General features: G+C 42.7%; 1 protein-coding gene across 9 annotated transcripts in view; it reads left to right on the forward strand.

Annotated features, from left to right (window-relative positions):
* mpripa (myosin phosphatase Rho interacting protein a) overlaps positions 1-19,014 on the forward strand; it is a 169,783-nt gene that overhangs the window by 87,339 nt on the left and 63,430 nt on the right. For all 9 annotated transcript variants that reach the window (XM_088612185.1, XM_088612184.1, XM_088612186.1 and 6 more), the window contains exon 4: positions 9,599-9,750. In XM_088612185.1, coding sequence (XP_088468311.1) covers positions 9,599-9,750 — 152 coding nt within the window. The remainder of the gene's footprint in view (positions 1-9,598; positions 9,751-19,014) is intronic.

The following is a 19,014-nucleotide window of genomic DNA, read 5'->3' on the forward strand; positions in this document are numbered from 1 at the left end:
AATAGAACAGCAGCTGTAGACAGGTACAGAAGACAGTTCTAATATTTGCTGTCTTCAGTGAATTCTGTCGGGAGAGTGGGATGTTTCAGTTCACTGTTCACTTGAGTCACTGAGATGATAACCTTCTCTACGTAGAAGTGAAACAGTCCTGTCAGGAGAATCAATAAAGCAAGAAGTCAGTTCCTGTTACATGCATTGAATAAACACATATTTAAACAGTGATATTGACATGCAGACTGTGTTATCTTCTATTTGGATTTATTTGGATTTCTGTACAGTATTCAACTCTTGAAATGATGAAATACTGAGAAATATCTAAAAAAAAAACTCTTATGTGGTCCCAGAGCCCATGAAAACTCCTGGTAGGATTGACTTTTGCAGCATTTTGCTCCAGTACAAAGTTGGGTCTCTCCTTTTTCCTTTCTCGTTCATAAATCAGGCGAAATTCAGTATCTCTGGCTGGAAATGCACAAAAATGCGTGTTCCTTGTGACCCGACTTTTGTCTCTGGAGCAAAACATAAAAATTATCTTAATTATGTTATATGCTGTGATACAAAGTACTGTAGCATGGACAACCAAATGTTGACATAATCTAGTATTTTAGTAGCTTTGCACTAATCCTGTTTGTGCATCTGAAGCTCAGTTTCATCAGCGTCTGTGCTCTACATGTTTGACCTGTGGGCTTCAGTGGCGCAGAGGCACTTGTATTTGTGTCTGTGATGTCTAGTTTGTCATTGCTGATGCAGTTCAGTGCAGGTTTGTGGTCCTTTTTTTTTTCTGCTCATGATCGGGTGACCACTCCACATTGTGTTGATGCTGGTGGCCAACAAAGGCCTCATTGTGTGCTCTAGGCCGGGAGGGGAAGGGGGTGGATGGTGGTGGTGGAAGGGGGCTTTTTTTTTAAGGAAAAGCTTTATTTTTCTCCATGTTTCAGTCAGCCAGGCAGGAATCGGAGCTGACAGGTTTGGGTCCGCTGTCAACACGTGTTAGCAGAGTCCCGTGCAGACTTCTTTCTCCACGGAGGCCTGCCTCTGGCCCCGGCCACAGCCCCCTGCTCCACTTGACAAATTTAACCTCTCTCCTGTTGCCTTTTGCAGCTGCTCAATTGCCCCCTTTTCTTTGTCCCGGTTACAGGACCTTGTTTTGATTTAGGCCGGAGGAAGTCCCCCCCCAACTGCTATTTATACTTCCTAAGCTCTCGTCTTTCTCTTTGGTTTTTTCTCTTCATACTTCTTTTCTTGAATTCAGAATCGCCAATTACTTTTTTGTCAAAGCGCCCTCATTAGGAACTGCAAAAAGAGCATTTATCCCTCACCAACCCTGCACTCTTACAAGGGAGGAGAATGAGAAAGTGAAAACGGACTCGCCGACAGCACTGCTAACCTGCAACTACTCATGAGGCTACAGGAGTCGCTGAGAGCTAAGAGCCCCGGTAGACTAATCCTACCCCAGACTCAGCAGTCCTAGGGCGTACTGACATGACCCAGGCTTGAACCCGTCACATCTAGACCATAGAACTTAACCTACACTGGGGTGTGCCCCTCTGTTATATGCCTTACTGGTATTTGGTTATTTGGTAAAGGAAAAATAAATGACCTCCTACAGCTCCCCGTGCTAAATCCACCATCCATGAGTCCTTCTTTCCAGAATTTGGAATAAATGGAGTGCTTGTAGAATTTTAGAATGACTATTCCAGCTATGGTGCTAAAACAGGCACAGAGGATATTATCGTGTCACTCAAAGGAATTGAAGTAAGATTCAGTAAGATGTGACAGCTTCTGCCTGATAATGGTGGATTACAAATGATAAATTCAAAGGTTCAGTCGACCAGCAAGGGGAAGTGGCTATGAACGGAGGTGCCAGTCCTGCAGGCATGAATGGAAAGAATATGTGTTCAGAGAAGATAAGAAATCAGGGGGCACTCTGAGTGAATCTGGGGTTATAAACTAAAAAAAACACTCTGAAGATAACAGAATTGTAGAACCTTATTCACGCTTATCCAAGTGAGAAAGTGAGAAACCCATCACCAAAGAAAGTTTAAACATTCTGTATTAATTGCTAAGTCCTGCATGTCCAATGTGTACTAAACCCCAAATATTTGTTTAGGCTCCTTACTTTACATTGGTTTGTCCTTCGTGTTGGCCCTCACCTGTGAGAATAATATCAGGAACATTTCTGAGAAGATCCCCTTTTCACATTGATGCAACAGAAGCTAGTCTCTGAAAAATAGTTCAACATTTTAAGGCAAGTCACGAACAGCTTCTAAAAAGAGTGCTGATAGTATTTAGATTATTCAGTGTAAATCATATGTCCACTGTAAAACCTCAAGAGCCTGGGACAATTAAATGAGCACCCCCAAACATGATGAGTCTCACCATGCTTGTGCACATGTGAATTAAATATCCACCTCCTGCCTGAGTGTCTGTGTCAGGCTATGTTTGTGACGTCTCTGGTAAACCTCCACGCTGTGTGGGAAACGTGTCATCTCTACAGTATGTCAAAGCCACTCTTGATAAGTTGATAAGACAGGGATCTAACATTTTCAACCATGGTTCCAATACGAGATCTCAATCTTGCCAAGCACAGGGGTTTGGGGACTGGAAAATTAGCTTTGACTAGCAAAGCCTGCCCCCAGCCTCAACCATATTTCCCCCGTCTGCCTGTGACAGTGTAATTACGTCGGCACTGTATTTCAGCCAGGTTTAAATCTCCAGACTGTGCGCACTGCTGCTGTGTGGCCAGTCCCTGGGGACCTGGAAGGTCTCTGTGGACCCCAGGCTGTGTTATTGCTCAGCACTGATTGATGCCTGTTCACAGAGGGATGCAGGAGCTGGTGGTTTCAGCCCCGTCGTGCTGATGAGTGAAGGCAGAACCTGGAGGTCGCGCTGCATTGAGAGCACAGGAGACGAGCCCACATTCACTGGCTGAATTAAGACCCCCCCCCCCCCCCCCCCACAGCTGTCAGTTCAGACAGGAGAATAAAACCCCACAGACTCATTGATTCAGATGGGCAACATTACAGCGCAAGAGGAACCATTTTCAGTCATGGAATAAGAGTTTGTTTCCCATTTATCGGAAAGAAGGTGAACACAAGGGATCCCCCCTACCACTCGAGACACGAATGCTTTTCTTCTGTCACACTGCAGAAGTTGCAGCACCTGCTTTGCTGGGAAAGTTAGATTCATGCAGCTCTTTTTTAAGCAACTTTTCACCGACATCCAGTCAGGTTTGAGGGCCTGAACCATTGAGGTTTGTTTGGACAGCCCAGCAATAAAAGAACTTTGCTTCGTTTAGATTCAGCATTATATGTAGGGATCCTCAGAGATTTGTGCCTTCTAGTCGAACAGCTCTTGTGCATAATCATAAGGTGCACATTTTCCTCCGATCATTCATGCCTAGATTTGTTTTAAGTATCTTGGTGTAAGCACAGCAAATGTGTAACACATTTAGAGAAGGCATAACAACAGAGACGGTGGCTTAACAGTTCTTCTTTGGCTGAAGAAACAACATTCCTTGTCTTGCTAATATGAAACAGGATTGTGATCGCATCGCACTAGAGAACTAGATCTACTGACATAACACCCCACATTTCACTTACATTTCCATATTGGCAGGGCCTTGTAAATCATGTCCCCGCTGTACCTCTGACATTTGAGAAAATTGGAAAGGCCAATGTCTTGAGTGGCCGAGGTGAACCGTCAGCCGCAGTTTGGGAATCATTTGCTCTGATCACGTTGTTTTCCATAAGCAGCTCTCTCACGGACAAGGATCCAGGCCAGAAATGCATGACCGTTCCCAGCCGCTCGGTCTCCTGCTGAGACAAAGATGACATCCTGCACACCCACATTTATTTCTTTAAAAAAAGCAGAAAGGCCGTTCCCAGGGTTTGTGTCACGGTTGAAAGCAGGGGGAGACAGTCGCTAAAAATGACATTTGAGTATTTGAGTCTAGGAGTAAATACATTCAGATTGCATTTATTAGTGCCGTGACTAACAGTGACTGCATCGCGTAAGATGAAAAGGAGAGCATCCAAGGAGAATGTAGTTCGAATGAGGTTCAGATCGCGGACAGTTGAAGCTGGAGCAGTGATTTAATTAACTTACTGTAGATTCAGTTCCAGTTACTCCTTAGAAGGGTTGGCACAGATGGCCCGAGCTGAGGCACCTGTGACTGCTGCAAGTGACATATGGCGCTCTCTGTCAAGTGCAGCCCGGATGCTGTCAGTATGGAGACTTGGTAAAAGGCCGGATTTTCAGGAAAAGCTGACGCACTGCCGTCGGGAGGACATTTAAACACAAGCACAAGTCACAGCAGTCACCAGCGTCTGTTAGCGTACGCAACCGAATACCAGGCCTGGGTCGAGAAACGTATATCGCCAGTCTTTTCGCTAAAACGTGTGTTTTCCAAACAAAACAAAAACAAAAACTCCAGCCTCCAGCAACACGCCCAGTATAACTCAGTTTAAAAAAAAAAAAGTTTGGTTTGGAATAAAGCTTCGGCTCTAGGTTTTTCCACTGCAGAGGGGGAAAATGGCTCAGCATTCACATGTGCTCCGTGTTAATAAACCATCTTAAGTATGCAAGTAATAATCAGCTGCTGCACCAAATTGCTAAGTTGTCCTTGATGGCCTGCGATCAGTGGGGGGGGTTCGGGATCGGAATCCTTTCATCAAAGGATTTGTAGAAAGCATGAACCCAGCTCCAGCTCAACCGCATCCAAGGAATACGAAACACTGTGATTTGGTCATTTGTTACGAACGCACGCCTTCCTTTTTATGGTGCCCGTAAAGATCGACGTCATCGGCCCGGCGTCTTTTCATTTTCTGCTGCTTTAGCCTTTTCATGATTCTTTTGCTCCCATGACTGGCACTGGCCCTCCCCCGTGACGCTCTGCGGTGGCACGCGCCCTCTCATTTCACTGTCTGTGGGTTTTCAGAGCTGTGAGGACCCGGTCTGAAAGCAATTTTGAGTCGCCACCAAGGGTGAAATTCTTGCGCTTTAAGCACAGCTTGTTAGCAGTCGTCTCAGCCTCTGTGACTACGAAGTAGGTCGTTTTGTCCAAAACGTCTCTGAGCTGGTGTCCTATCAAATGACAGCCAGCTGTTACTGTGGGTCTTCCCAGTGTCTCAGAAGGCTAGGTGGCAGATTGGTGTCTGATGGCTGTCTTGTTTGCAGTGACGTGATCAACTGTCTTCTGTAGCCCTGCGCTGCACCAAGGCTGTCTGATCTGTCAGTTTATTCATTTTCTCACTGCTTTATCGACTACAGGGTTGCAAACCCATGAAAACCCGTGGAGAACATACAAGCTCCATACACATAGCACTCCAGGAGCAGAACCCAGGGTCCCAGCACTGCAAGTCAGTGATGCTTACCCCCACCCCACCATGCTGCCCATGTGACATACTGTATAATAAAATAGTCATATAATAATGATGTACAGTAGTTCAAGTAGGGAGCTGCGTCAGCATGCGCAGGCTGCAAAGGAAGAAGTACAGGTTTATTCCCTGCTGAAAAGAGAAGAAAAGAAACACAATGTTTTGGCTGTGGAGCCTTCTTCAGGTGTGCATATAGTCATATAATAATGACTACATTATGGAGTAGTCATAGGATTCCTTTTGGAAGTAAAACTAAAAGTTACACATGCAATCCTTTTTCGTAGTGTATATTTGATGGGAAGTTTTGGTGCCCATTTCTCTGTTTAACAATTAAAATTTTGATGAATACCTTCACCTTCTTTGTCTATTTCATGGCTAAACCTAGTCTGAGACGTCATTGTGTTTCATGTAGTGGAATTGTTTTGTTAGTACAGTACAACTTTTATCTCTTACATAAAATGTTTTGGCACCGAGCGCAGGTGTGAGTTTCTGCCAAAATCTAGTGTAACGTAGCTAGTTTCTAATCTGAAATGTTGAAAAATGCGTATTGGCCCCGGCGTGCTGGATCTACAAAGAGTTTGTGGTTTGAAAAGTTCACTACAGCATTACACGGGTTCGCAGAAATGCAAGCCCTTGTTTGCCAAAGACTGTCTGCTGTTTTGCAGCAGTGAAGTAAAGTTGTACTGTACAAAACTCACCTTTTATTACACTGCCACACTGAAAATAACATTGTCAATCCCGAAGTAGACATGTTTCTGACCTAACAGCGGGTTCACTGCGGCGGTCTGTCATAAGCCCCTGGTTTAAATCGGATGAGTGCAGATTAGTCGACTGCATTGTGTGCTGAGGCACAATGAGGCCGGTTGGGGTGTTTCTGCTGTCTGAACTGTAGAGTATAGGTGTTTGTACTACTGTACATTGGTACAGCAGTGGAGGGTTAGACTGAGCTCTGATTCTGTATATCTTAATTTTTTTTTCTATATAGAGCTACAGTATATGATTCTGTACAGGTGTACAGTTGATGTGTCTGTAGCAATTTCGACTGTAAACCTGTTGTTGGTTTCCCTTTCCTTAGTGCACTATTGACAGAATGTATATAACAGAGATCCATGAAACCAGAACAGGAATGACAGTGATGGCGCATCTCACCAGTTGAAGTTAAGAACGGCTTCTCCTGAGAGCATGCATGAAATGTTACATTTGTATATCGAGAAAAACTGGCTTTCGTAAGGTTGTACGTGATATTTGCTCCCAGAACTGTGGCAGAATGCGGAGCAGTTACTACCTCAGGAAAATATTTTACTGATAGTAAGTGGGTTGTGTGTTTATCAGATGATGCGTCAGAGACGTTTTGAAGTCCTGAAAGGTCAATAAAGGTCGATAAAGCAGTGTAAAGTGCCAGTTGTCACTTGTTTGTGACACAATGGTGTGAAATGGTCAGAAATTAGGTAAGGTTAACTGAGTTAAATGCTACCATTACCTCTTCTGTTCACATTTGATCTGGGAGCTATTGTGCACAAATTTAATAACGCACAGCCTACAAATAATTGTTAGTAGCTATATAAATACGCAAAGTGAACCAGAGTCCATTGTTATACCTCCCACAGTGAAGTCTAATAACTGGCTATTTTCAATGTAAGTGTATTAATATCTTAGAACAGCAGCATTACGTTTGATGGGTTTAAAAGGTTATTGTGCAATCAGTCTGTAAAGAGCATTTTTTACCATTTTTTTCTCAGATTGAGGAGAATTAGAGAAGCACTGTCTAGTTCGCAGAAAGTGCCCTGGTCTGTTCCCCAGCGTGTTTCTGCATGACTTAAAGCATGCAGTAAAGATTCAGTGTCTGGGGTTATTTGTGGAGTTAGCTCATGCAATGTGGAGCAGGAGCAGACTGATTCGCGCTGTGTCTGTGCCCTGGGTGTGCAGTGTACAGTGTACAGTCGGGTCACACACCTGGTTGAAGAGATAGAACAGATGCCTGCATACCCCACAGCTGTGAAGAGAAGTAGGTCACTGCACTCTACACTGTAGGTCAGACATTTGACCTTGCAATGTTCAGCCCCAAGCACATGGAAGAGAGGAAGCAGACACAAGTCTGTATAGGAGAAACAGATGGATCTTTATCTCTGCTGGCAGTAGCCAGGGAGGGGTGAGAGTTAAACAAACAGCCAACCTCCTAATGCAACAGAACCTCACACAGTATCTGAGCGAATAAAAGCTCTGCTGCGAGCACTTGGCTTTTATCTTGGCTACAGATCACCTTGTCTCGAACTGGAATCAGTATGTGGTCTACAGAATGACCACATGTTTGAAAATCAACTGTTTTCTCCTTGAGGTACATAACAATTCAGTATTAGAAGACTATACTTTGGCTGAAGGTTCTACTCTTGATGGGACAAATGGGAAAAAAAGACATCCAAAAACCGGTGTTAATTACGTGCTAGTTGCCTAATCACATTATCGCACTGTAGCAACTCAAAACATTAGATTCAAGGCTGTGGGTTTGGAGTCACTAGTATTGATTATCATACACAAGTTTGTTTCCAGCACTCTATCCTGTTAGTTTGGTGTTTAATACTGTAGAACAGAATTCGTTTGGTACATTGTGTACCAAAGAAAGTGAACATCAGGCAAGCTGGCTGCTCATAGATTCCCAGGAAAGACGGAATAAAAAATAATCTGCATCTAGATATCCATACCAGACAGGGTGCCTGAAGACAGAATAGCAAATAAAATCAGCTTTAGTTCAAAACATTTGTGACTTTATTTTTGTCTGCTAATTTCAGTTCCTAAGTCAATTTGCTCTTGTCTTTGCAATCTACTTTTGTATTGGCAGGGGTATTAAGTGTAGCCACTGTCCTGCCTGCCCAATGATGAAGAGTTTTTGAGAAAAAGACTGCAATTTGCATTCAAGAGCTTTTTAATCAATAGGTCAATGAACTGGAATGCTGAAAAACAAACACAGTCAGAATAATTAAAGTAAGCACCCGAAGATCATCATAGATTTCTTATATGTTGAGAACTTCAAAGAATAAGAATGATCCCTGGTTCTGTTTGTTACAGCAGCTTTTGTAGTGAAATTTGGAAGAAATGCATTGTGCCTTCCATCCAGAGAAGTAAAGAACTTTTTTCCTAAGTACAATGTTCTCTTGGCTGCGTAGTCACTTTCCAAGTTGGAGGAAAATGTGATCTGTGCATAAAGCAAAGCTGTTTTTTTTTGCAAAAGTACCCATCTTCACTCCCTCCTCTTCGAACATTTGCTGCATTTACTCCCTGTACGTCAGTGAAGTATGTATAAACATTTCTGCCGTGCGTTATGGGATGAGAAAGAGAGCTTGCTGTGCCAAGCGATACTTCATAAAGCAACAATGCCATGTTTATTTGTAGATAGTAAAAGGGTTGTTTTGTGGGAGGGGGCACGCCCTTTTACAGGAGAGAGCCATGCTAGTGTGGCAGTCTGCCACTTGGACTTGCCTGAGGGTGACAGTGAACTTCAGCGAAGGCGTTGAAGAGTTATTGTTTGTCTAGAGCCAAGGCAACACTTATCTTTTCTGAGATAAAGCATTGGAGTAAATGAGCTGTGTCTGTGACTGTCAGCCTCAATCTGGTATCCTCCTAGTTAGTTCTGGAAGTTGGAATTCTAACTGGCTTAAAATGTGTGGGTTAAACACAAAAAGGTATTGCAATTGTCACTTGCTTTTTCCAAAATTGCACACCTTGGTGACTAATGCTTTGCAATAAATTCATGCCAAAGAAAGTAGCTTCGTAAAGGCCAGCCCTCATGAAAATGTTTAAATGACTGAATTGTATGGGCAATACCTGTAGGTTAAAATGGTCTCAGTCACAGAGACCACTTGTCTTCTGCAAGACTGGATGGCAGTTTTGCAGAAGACAAGTGGCATCGCTAAGCTGGTGATTTTAAATGTCTGTTTAATTAGGCTCAGGAGAAACTGTTATCTGACAAAAAAAATATATAAATAATTAAGCTGTGCACAAAACATTTATAGGGAATTTGTTTCAATTTAACACTAGCCAACTTCATAGACAAAAAAAAAAGAATTGATCCCTTGCAGTAAGGATGATTTAAGCAAAGTTGTAGCACTAGTGCACTCAAATGCTAGTCCTTCCAATGTATCCACCCTGCAAAACAGCCCTTGTCATAGAGTGTATTCAGTATAAAAGAAAACTAAGGGGTTTCTTTTCTGTCCTCTCCCTGCCTACAGCCCAGCACATTGCCTCAGGGCACCATCAACATGAACCAGTGCTCGGATGTGATTGATGGAGAGGCCAGGACGGGCCAGAAGAACTCCCTGTGCATCCTGACACCTGACAAGGAGCATTTCATCCGCGCAGAAAACAAAGAGATCATAAACGGGTAAGAAATCCTGTCCGATCATGCAGCAATCGCCGATGCAGGCTTTGCTTCCAGATCCCTTCAGAGAGAAACTGGGGACTCTCTGGACGCAGAGATTCTCTGTAATCTATCCCAGACGGTCAACTCTGGGGATTTGATGTTTGAACAGCGTACCACGGAAACCCAGAGCTCTGCTAGTGGCAGCAGGCAAATATTCACCCACCTCTAGATTTAGAAAATGGAATTAGTTCCCCAAAAACTGTTCGTGGGGTGAAAATGCGTAACCCCAATCCAAATTTCCCATTGCTTGTTGAATGGAAAACCTGACTGGTTTCCAATCGCCAAATATTGCTTATTTTTTAACATAACACAGCACTGAATCTTAACAGACCAAGCACTCTTTTTTGTTTCTGATATTTACCCTCTTTACTCTGTTGCAGTAGTTAATATGATAAATAGTCAAGATAAGTGAAAGGCGAGAAAGTTTTCTGAACGCAGACTCACTGAAGACCTGCGCTGAGGGAGTCTGTAGTGGTCACGCTATGAGGATGGAGTCTTCCATCTGGCAGTGAAATAAGCACCTTGGTGGTCGCAAACATCTCTTTGTAATTGCAAAATAATGGGTATCATAACGAAAATTGTGAAAACCAGTGTTTGTGAATCAAGATGAAGGTGTGAAGCAATCTACCCCATGGCCTTTGCCAAGACTTCACTTGTTGAATCGGTTGTTTTTAACAATTCTTCTGTATATATTTAGACACACCTTACCCATATCTATGATATTTATATGATGTAACATACTGTAAGCTCTTTGACCCCGGACGTGCTGTCAGAAGAGAAGACGTAGATGAGGAGAAAGTTGTTTCTGGGAGGTTTTGGTCCTGGCATTGTTAACCACTTTGCTTCTATATAGCGAATTTCTGACAAAGTACAAACCTGGATTTTACGCTTCGTTTGTGTACAAATGAGGAATTCGAATCTCACATTTCTTGTCCCCATTTCCTTTTTCCTGCTTTACAGCTTTAGGGAATGCATGCACTTTGTGTTGTACTTATACAGTACAGTATGGGTGGAATCGGCAAAGCTGTGAATCGGTGTGCTGAAAAAATGAAAATCCGACGCACAGCTGCCAGACAATGGACATATAACACATGACCCAGATACTTCTTCCTGTTATAAAGTTTCCTCTCAAGGGATTACAGAATCTCTGTACCTATACAGTGTGCACCAAAAATGTAAAAAAACTAAGGGAAGAAAGTCCCAGTTAGCTCTTGTATACACCTATATGTACATGTAGGTACATAGGTACTGTATATGTGTTTCATTAGTGCCTACTCACTTGAACATATATATTGCCCTGCATACTGTACCTCCAATCTAACTTACAGTACATCGTCTAGTATTCTGCATACATTCTGCAACGCTTCTTGACTACCTTTGCTCTTAGGTGTTCACCACACCTGTGGTCAGGGCGTATTCTTTTACCAAGCTGGTTTGAGCGGAATAATAATGCACCTAATGCAAATTTGAGAAGATATGTTATCTCAGATTAGATCTCAAATCAGGCATGCTGTCAGTGTACTTGGTGCTGAGAATCCTCTTAACCCTCTCACCTGTTCAGCTGCACACTCCTTGTTTACACTGTATTTACAATGTTCCTGAAAATTATGCTTTTTTTTTACAATTCAGTGTCAAAGTGTATTTTTGCTTTTGCTCAATACAAACCATTACCTTTGTGTTCTTAAGGAAGCACCAGTCTGCTCATAGACTTCACAGTTTCTCTAAATTGCATCCTGAGACCACAAACTGTCACGGTCACTGAAAACATCTTCATAAGCTCTCTAGCACTAAGAAATCCTACAGTACAGTACTGTATATAGCCACCCTGCAACAACTACTGTTCTTCAACAAGAAGCCTGTGCTCTCTCGGTCATTAGACTGGTTCTTTGGAGTTGGACTGAGAAAGGTTTGGAAAGATTCATTATTGCTGCCTTCAAGAATCTGTTTGTAATTTTGAAGACCAATAACTCCTCTTTAGTTTACTTGGGCCAATCTTTCGATGCTTTCCTAAAACATTCCACTGGGATGGCAGGACATTCTGTTTCAGAACAGTGTGTTTCACAATATTGTGGTATTTTGTGGTTGCAGTGTAAAATTAAATATTGTGTGGTTTCACAGTACGAGTGTAAAGAATTTTGGTATTAAATACGTTACCCTTAATTCGCTTAAAAAGCTTTTTTTCCTGTCATATTAGTCTTTCAGATTTAAATAGCATGATGAATTATGGGAGGGCAGCAGTGTGATGAATTTGGTCATGGCTTGTAGTGCCTGCTAGAATACTTCATACTCACGGAAATATTTTGGTTACTAGAGAACCATTTGTCCTATCGAACTAGTTTTGGTTGCTAGTAGGTAGTCTGATGGCCTTTTCCTCCCATTTCTTGAAAGAAGCAGGGGTATCGGCACCAACTGCATAGCTGAGCAGCTTGTTACAGACACCCACAATCCCTTGTGGTCCAATTGGTTGACACTGTTAATGCTCTTGAGGATTTTGAATGCCTTAAATGCTTTCCCTTCGGAGTCTCCTCTGCTCTGGACCAGAAAGGATCAGCTCTTTTAGGCTTGTCAGAGTAGAACATTCCAATACACGTCGGAATATATCTTGTACAGTTTTCTAAAGCTCCTGAAGTGCAACATGTTTCCATCCATCCATTTTCTAACTGCTTCATTCAGTTTATGGTCATGGGAGAGCTATCCCAGCAAGCAACGGGCGCAAGGTAGGACACACCCTGGATGGGACGCTAGTCCATCATAGGGCACACCCAGACACAAACGCACACGCACTTATACCAGTTTTTCCAGAAGCCAATTAACCTAGCAGCATGTCTTTGGACTGTGGGGGAACGCCGGTGGACCCAGGGAGCACATACAGAATCCATGGGGAAAGGACCCCAGGTCTGAAATGAAATCCAGGGCCCAAGCTCTGTGAGGCAGCAGTGCTGACCACTGACTATTGTGTCACCTGCACAACAATGTTTGTGCTACAGAAATATATTGGAAATTTCCCTCATGTCCACTTGTTCTGGAATATTTGTGCTGCTATGAGACACCTCCTGGCTTTCTATAGTAGAGACCTCTACGGTCCGCGCTGCCCCAGTTTGGTTATGAAGGCAACAGCCATGTGCTGCCTGAGCACATCTGTTTCTCAGTAGGCTGGAGGCAAGGAGCAGCATTATTGCATATCCTTTTGCTGCAGAAAGGCCACAGACTGTGTTACCCACTGTATTTTTATGAGAGCTCTTGAAAGTTTTGATTCTTTTTTTTTTTCTCCCCATCTGCCACCCTGATCTAATGACACAGCCTTTCAATTAAAACTCCCTTCAGGAGGCAGGATAATCAGTGGGTTCCCCTTAGGCTTTCATCAAATTAGAGTGCTCCTCAGGAGATGGCTGCCCAAGGCCAAGTCACCCTTCAGCATAAAGACTTGATATCAGCTTCCAGATGCCTGTGTATCAGATACTTTCACTCTTGTGTGTGCCCCCGTGTAACCAAAATGTCTCTGTCTCCATCTGCATTTTCTACATTTCTTCACAAATGAACCACTGAGCTCTTCTCTGACTGGAACCCACAGACATGTGAGCAGTGCCCTTAGCTGTTGCATGTGCGTGAACAATAGAAATATATGTGCTGTTTATGCTTTATGTGGTTACAGTTGATGACATTCTGTAATGCAGGGTTTCATCCTGTCTTGTGTCCCATAATCCTTTTGGAACTCGACACAGACCACTCTTTTATGCCATGTCGTCTCCGGCTTTCTCTGATTTTTGTAAAAATATTTTGCTTGACAGAAATGATGTGGAGCTGTCGCAGCTCGCACTTGAAAGTCATTAAAAACTCCTGAGAAAAGTGCCGATGTGTTCAGCTTTTGATTTTTGGATGACTGTGCTCTGGAGGACTGCGTCGTGGCCTGTCTCGGATTACGGCACTGTCCGGCGGGGTTCTTGTTTTTGGAACACACACAAATGCATTAGTATGTTTTCTCCACAACCACAACTCTGGACTCTAGAATATAAGAGAGGTTTCAAAACCTCTAGAGGAGGCCAGTCTGGCTCAGTTGGTAGCTAACTGATCCAAGGATCTCATCCAGAAAGAAATTGGGACATAAGCTTTGTCACCATAGCTGTGTAGCTTGTTTCAGAATATACAGTGATGCATTTTACTTGAAAACATTTTTGGTCTAAAAATGCAAAGATCTTTTACTCAAGGTTTCCCAAGTGCATTGGTGAGCATTATTACTTATTGTTTTTAATCTTCATTTAGTGTGCTGTTAGTTCAGTACATGACAAAGACTCCCTCTTGTACAAATCACATGTCTTTGTATAAAGGTCATCTGTGAGTAAGTTGTTGTCCAGAAATTATATGGGTGAAGCCACCGATCTCCACCTGCATCACAAAAAAAACATTCTGGAAAATATACTTTAAATTGGTCTTGAACTGACACTGTATATGATCCTGCAAAGCACCATGTGAAATTTGTCAGAGAAGATTATTACCTGTCTGTCCCAGATAATGACTTTGCCATACTGCGTCCAGCTGTGTGCCTGGAAAGGCTGATGAAGCAGTGCACTGAGCTGAAATTTACTCATCCTAATTTCAGTTTCTTTTCCAAGCCACACAATCGAGGATTCCAAAATCTTATGCAATTGCTATTTGTACTTAAGGAGCTGCAAATAAACACTGGTTATTCTGTTTGTCACGTGCTGTATATACTGTAGGTGCTATTCTAGAAGTTAGCAGTGCCGGTCTGTACAAGCCTGACACCCACTGGTTGATTGGTGATGTACACACAGAGTGCTCTTCATTTCTCACTGGGACTGTATAAAGCAATCTGTGTGATTGATTGATTATTTAGGTGTTCTCAAATGAATTCGAAAATTCGTCAATCCCACTCCTTGAAGTGGGTGACAGCAAATTGATTGGCTTCAGTGGCATACAGTCAGAGCTTCAATGCTCTATTAACCTTCTGATTGCATTAACTTTTTTCAAGCCAATGTTTAAGCCTTGACAATGGCTATGGCTCTGTTTAAGACAAAGTTCAGCTCACTAAATGCATGGGAATTGTTAGCCTGCAAGTAAGATCAGGTACATTGGTGTGGATCATTTCTAAAAACCTCCTCTCGTCAGCCTGTCCATTTTGCTAGTTAACAGGGGAAAAACATTATCACGCACGAAGAGCAGCTGGGCTGGTGATGAGGGCATGAGTCATGCTCATGCTGTTGAAGGGCTAGGACACGGGAGACGTTTGCTAACTCCACTTCGGTGTGCAGCCGGTCGCACGATGTCTGAGCTCCAGTTCAATTCAAGTGCGTGTCAGCCCAGCAGAGTTTGTCTGCAGCACAAAAACCACTCCCATTATAAGCAAGCCTGAGGATCCCAGTGGTTTGTGGTCTGAAAAGAGCTGGCTACCGCTTTTAAGCAAGCATATCTTTTGTGTGATCTGTCTTTGAGATAAGATGGAAAATCAGAGCGGTTGTTCATGTACAGAACAGTTCACACCCCACTGCCTGATAAGTTAAGTTGTGGTTGCAAAGATAAAGGAACCTACCAAAATTCACAGTATTCAAAAGGTGGTATCTTTTAGCATTTTAAACTTTTACTCTCACACCCTTATGTTTTTACCTGTTTTTTAAAGCACAACTATCACTAAACCCATGTAGGGCTTGTATTTATGGCCTGTGGCTGTATTTCATCAGTCCTAGAGTAACATGGCGTGTATATGCGTCTGGCATGCCACATGAAAGTTTCCGTCCTCTTGTTGCACGACATTGTGGGGACCTTTCCTCTGCTGCTCCTAGAGCGATACTGGCGATGTGCTCTGACGAGGAAGTGTGTGGCCTTCATTTTAAAGCCCTGTGCAACACCTGTGTTATCAGCACTTACAGGTGAAGATTGTCTTAGATTGCTCTGAGACGCTCTTTATTTTAAGGTAACACACTTGGCTTCAGTTTCCCTGGAAATGGGATTTTACCCAAGACACAGTCTCCAGGATTGTGAATATCTGTTTAATGTTCACTCCTTGGAAAAAGGGTTCTGTACAGTGTAGGTGGAGACTTTTTGAAGATGCTTCCCTCCTTGAGTGATACTGCGTCAGCTGAGAGTGCTTTTTGAGACACCCTGGCACAGTACAAGCAAGTATTTAGGTAAAGGGGATGAGTTCATTTAATGTAATTGCAGTCTCGATTCCAACTGTTGTGATAAGATTAGCTTTACATGCAGGCAGTGCTCACCACATAAAACTCATCCTTTTTCCTGGCAGCAGTTTGGCCATTGGTGTATTCCTCCTCCTAGAAATCCTCAGTCTTAGCTGACGCGCTCCCCACGTGCCCAAGTAATACACTGGACAAGCTTTTCCCTTTGCATTTATTAAGTCAGGTTTTCTTTCCTATCTCTGTGGATGTAAAAGATGGATTTATTATATTTAATAGAGTTCTGAGCTGCAGACTACACCCATTTTGAAGGAGACTGTGAGTTAAAGCACTTCTATGACTGCTGCTTGTTGTGTTTATACTGATGTGCAGCGTTTCAAACTAGAGAAAGTACAGTACATTGCTAGTGCTAATGGTTGTGGGTGGGGAAATTGCATACTTTATCATATGATCTTTTATAATACTTTTAATGAAATAATTTGAAATAATTCTCTCTTCAGGTTATATATATTGTCCCTTGTACATTTTACACAAATGTTGATTTTTGGCTTTCTGTTGTCCCTATCATTACATTGCATTGCTCATCTGGTACTATTTCACTGTTGCGTGTGCTCACTCTCCTTCTGTACGGGATTCCTCTCCAGTGTTCAAGGCAGGCTGCTGCCTTCTGTGTTTGTATGTGGTGTACTGTACAATACATACTGTACCTGGGGCTTTCTGCAGCTATTGTGCTTATGATGTATTGCCACTGTTCTGTTCTTTCACCTGTATTTTGATTTGTTGCCGTATACCAAACAGATTAACAGACATGAGAATTTCCTGGCCTTTCCTGGCTTTTATAAAAGCACTTTTGGAGAAGGTTGCCTCATTGTCTGATTTGTTACTTTGCTAGTGCTCAGCTACTGAGTCCCAGTGAGGGCTAACAGATGTTTGTGGGTTTCCAGACCTCCTACACATTGCACAGCTCAGCATACCCACCTGTGTAATTTTGTCTGTCAGGCACCCTGACCCACATATACACAGGTAGAGCAGTCTCAGCCTGTGAATCACTCGGGGGATATTCTGTTACATCATTCTTCGGAAAGGCAACAGGCATCCCTCCACAAAAGCGTCTGCTGACAGGGGTACAGAATGTATTTCTTACTGCTGCTCACAGCTGCTGTCGGTGGTTAATTCTCCAGAGGGCTGTTTTTTCAGGATCAATCTCAATTAAGCACAGTGTGAGGCCACTGTGGCTGAGGATAAGAGAAGGAGTTTGCACACTCTGAGCCAGCACTTTTGAAATCCTCATTCTGCAGTCAAAGATCCATCATCTTACCCTGATGAAGGACCTCATTGCTTGGCAGATATCAGACTTCCAGTTTGGCTTGCGGGGTGGGGGGGTTGTGAGACCTTTAACTCTTTTCCTGCCAGAAAAGACTTCTGTATTATTCAGAATAATAGAAATGAAGCTTGCACCCTTCAGTTAACATTGTCCAAGAAGTCCGTTATCCTGAGTGTTTTCAGAACTTATCACATTTCTGTTTTGGTAGAGTTTCCAATATCTTTGAAGTTCCAGTATCTTTGCTGGTGTTGTCTCCCTTTACACAGGGCAGGAAGAGAGCACATCTATACTGAAGCTCTTCTTCATAACCACAATTTTCTCCTTACATGTCTTTGACATCCTGTGTAGTTTGTTGTGGTGTTCTTATGAAAACAACCTCAAGAAACATCTATCCTTGCTCTCTCTGTTTTTTTTGGGGAGAAAAACGGTTTGTCATAGAAGACAAGAGAAAGACTGTTAGAGGTCTGGCTTTATGAGCAAACTCAATAAAGCTCTGCTCTTTGAACTGTCTCCTTTTCAAATCTTCTTTCCTACTGTAGCTCATGTAGCCCCAGCCTCTAGGCCTGTTGCCAGCCAAACTGTTGTTTAGTATGAGGCCCGGAATGAGACAGTAGTTTCTTTTTAATCCCTCTGCCACAGCAGAAATAAAAAAAGAGGTACTTTGAAAAGAGCCTTGTGCTTTGGCAGCTCCTACCTAAATTGAGGGCCTGCCAAGCTCAGATTGAGTGCAAGGACCCATCGGCACGACTGCAGTGCCAATATTTCAAGCACATGCTGACTTACTGCACACACATCCAGCTGCTGGCTCTCGACATCTGGGATGAATTGTTTTAAAGTAGCTGTTGATGATTATTGGAAATATCGTACACTTCCAGCTATTGAGTTGAAGGGGAAATGTGTGCCCAGAAGTATATTAAATCTTTTTTAAAAATCAACCTGTAGAAGTGAACTAAATTGATCTGAACCTTTCTTTTGCCTCCTAGGAAAGCAGTTCCCCTCAATAGCTGTTAACACACCTTAGCTGTGGTCATGTAGTTGGACTTCTTTGTCATCTGAATTTTGCAAGATAGAAAATGAGATTTCAATGGCCCAATCTAGGAGCAGTTGCGCCAGAACAGAAGAATTTTTTTTGCTGTGCACCCGAAACAAGCGTATAGATGCTCTGTCACAGTTTCAAAGTGATGAATTAAGGCTTGCGTCTGCCAAATCCAGTACAAGAAACTGTCATATCCAAATTCTGAGTATTAATTGCGATTCACCATTAACATTTATAATTTGACTTATTGCATCCGGTCAAGATGCACAGGGTACAGATGACAGTAGCATAAAACAATAAAACCACAATAAAGTTGAGCATTAATTAAATGCTAGCATGTTGTACAGCACTAAAGAGAAGGAAAGAACTTTTAGACTGTGTGCTTTTTTAAAATAGAAAGTAAAAAGAAGCTCCATGCAGCTTTCTAACCTCACTGGCAGCCATTAGATAAGATTTTTATTGTCCTCTGAGGGAAATGTTTTTATGGACACCCAGCGCTCCTGTACATTTAAATAGAATGCAAAAAAAAACAGAAGAGAAGAAAAAACATTGCACGTCCTTCTATTGCACCCGTCCAGTATAACACATAACAACATGTAACATTTATAACACATTTATAACATTAGCAGATCTTTCCCTCTAATGGATGTTGGAACATGCTTCCTCAAAGCCCCAGGTCATTTGCTGTCTTGCGCTCTGAGACTGAACCCAGATGTTGC

The sequence above is a fragment of the Lepisosteus platostomus genome, chromosome 19 (assembly GCF_059453375.1).
Source record: "Lepisosteus platostomus isolate fLepPlt1 chromosome 19, fLepPlt1.hap1, whole genome shotgun sequence".
Classification (NCBI taxonomy): Eukaryota; Metazoa; Chordata; class Actinopteri; order Semionotiformes; family Lepisosteidae; genus Lepisosteus; species Lepisosteus platostomus.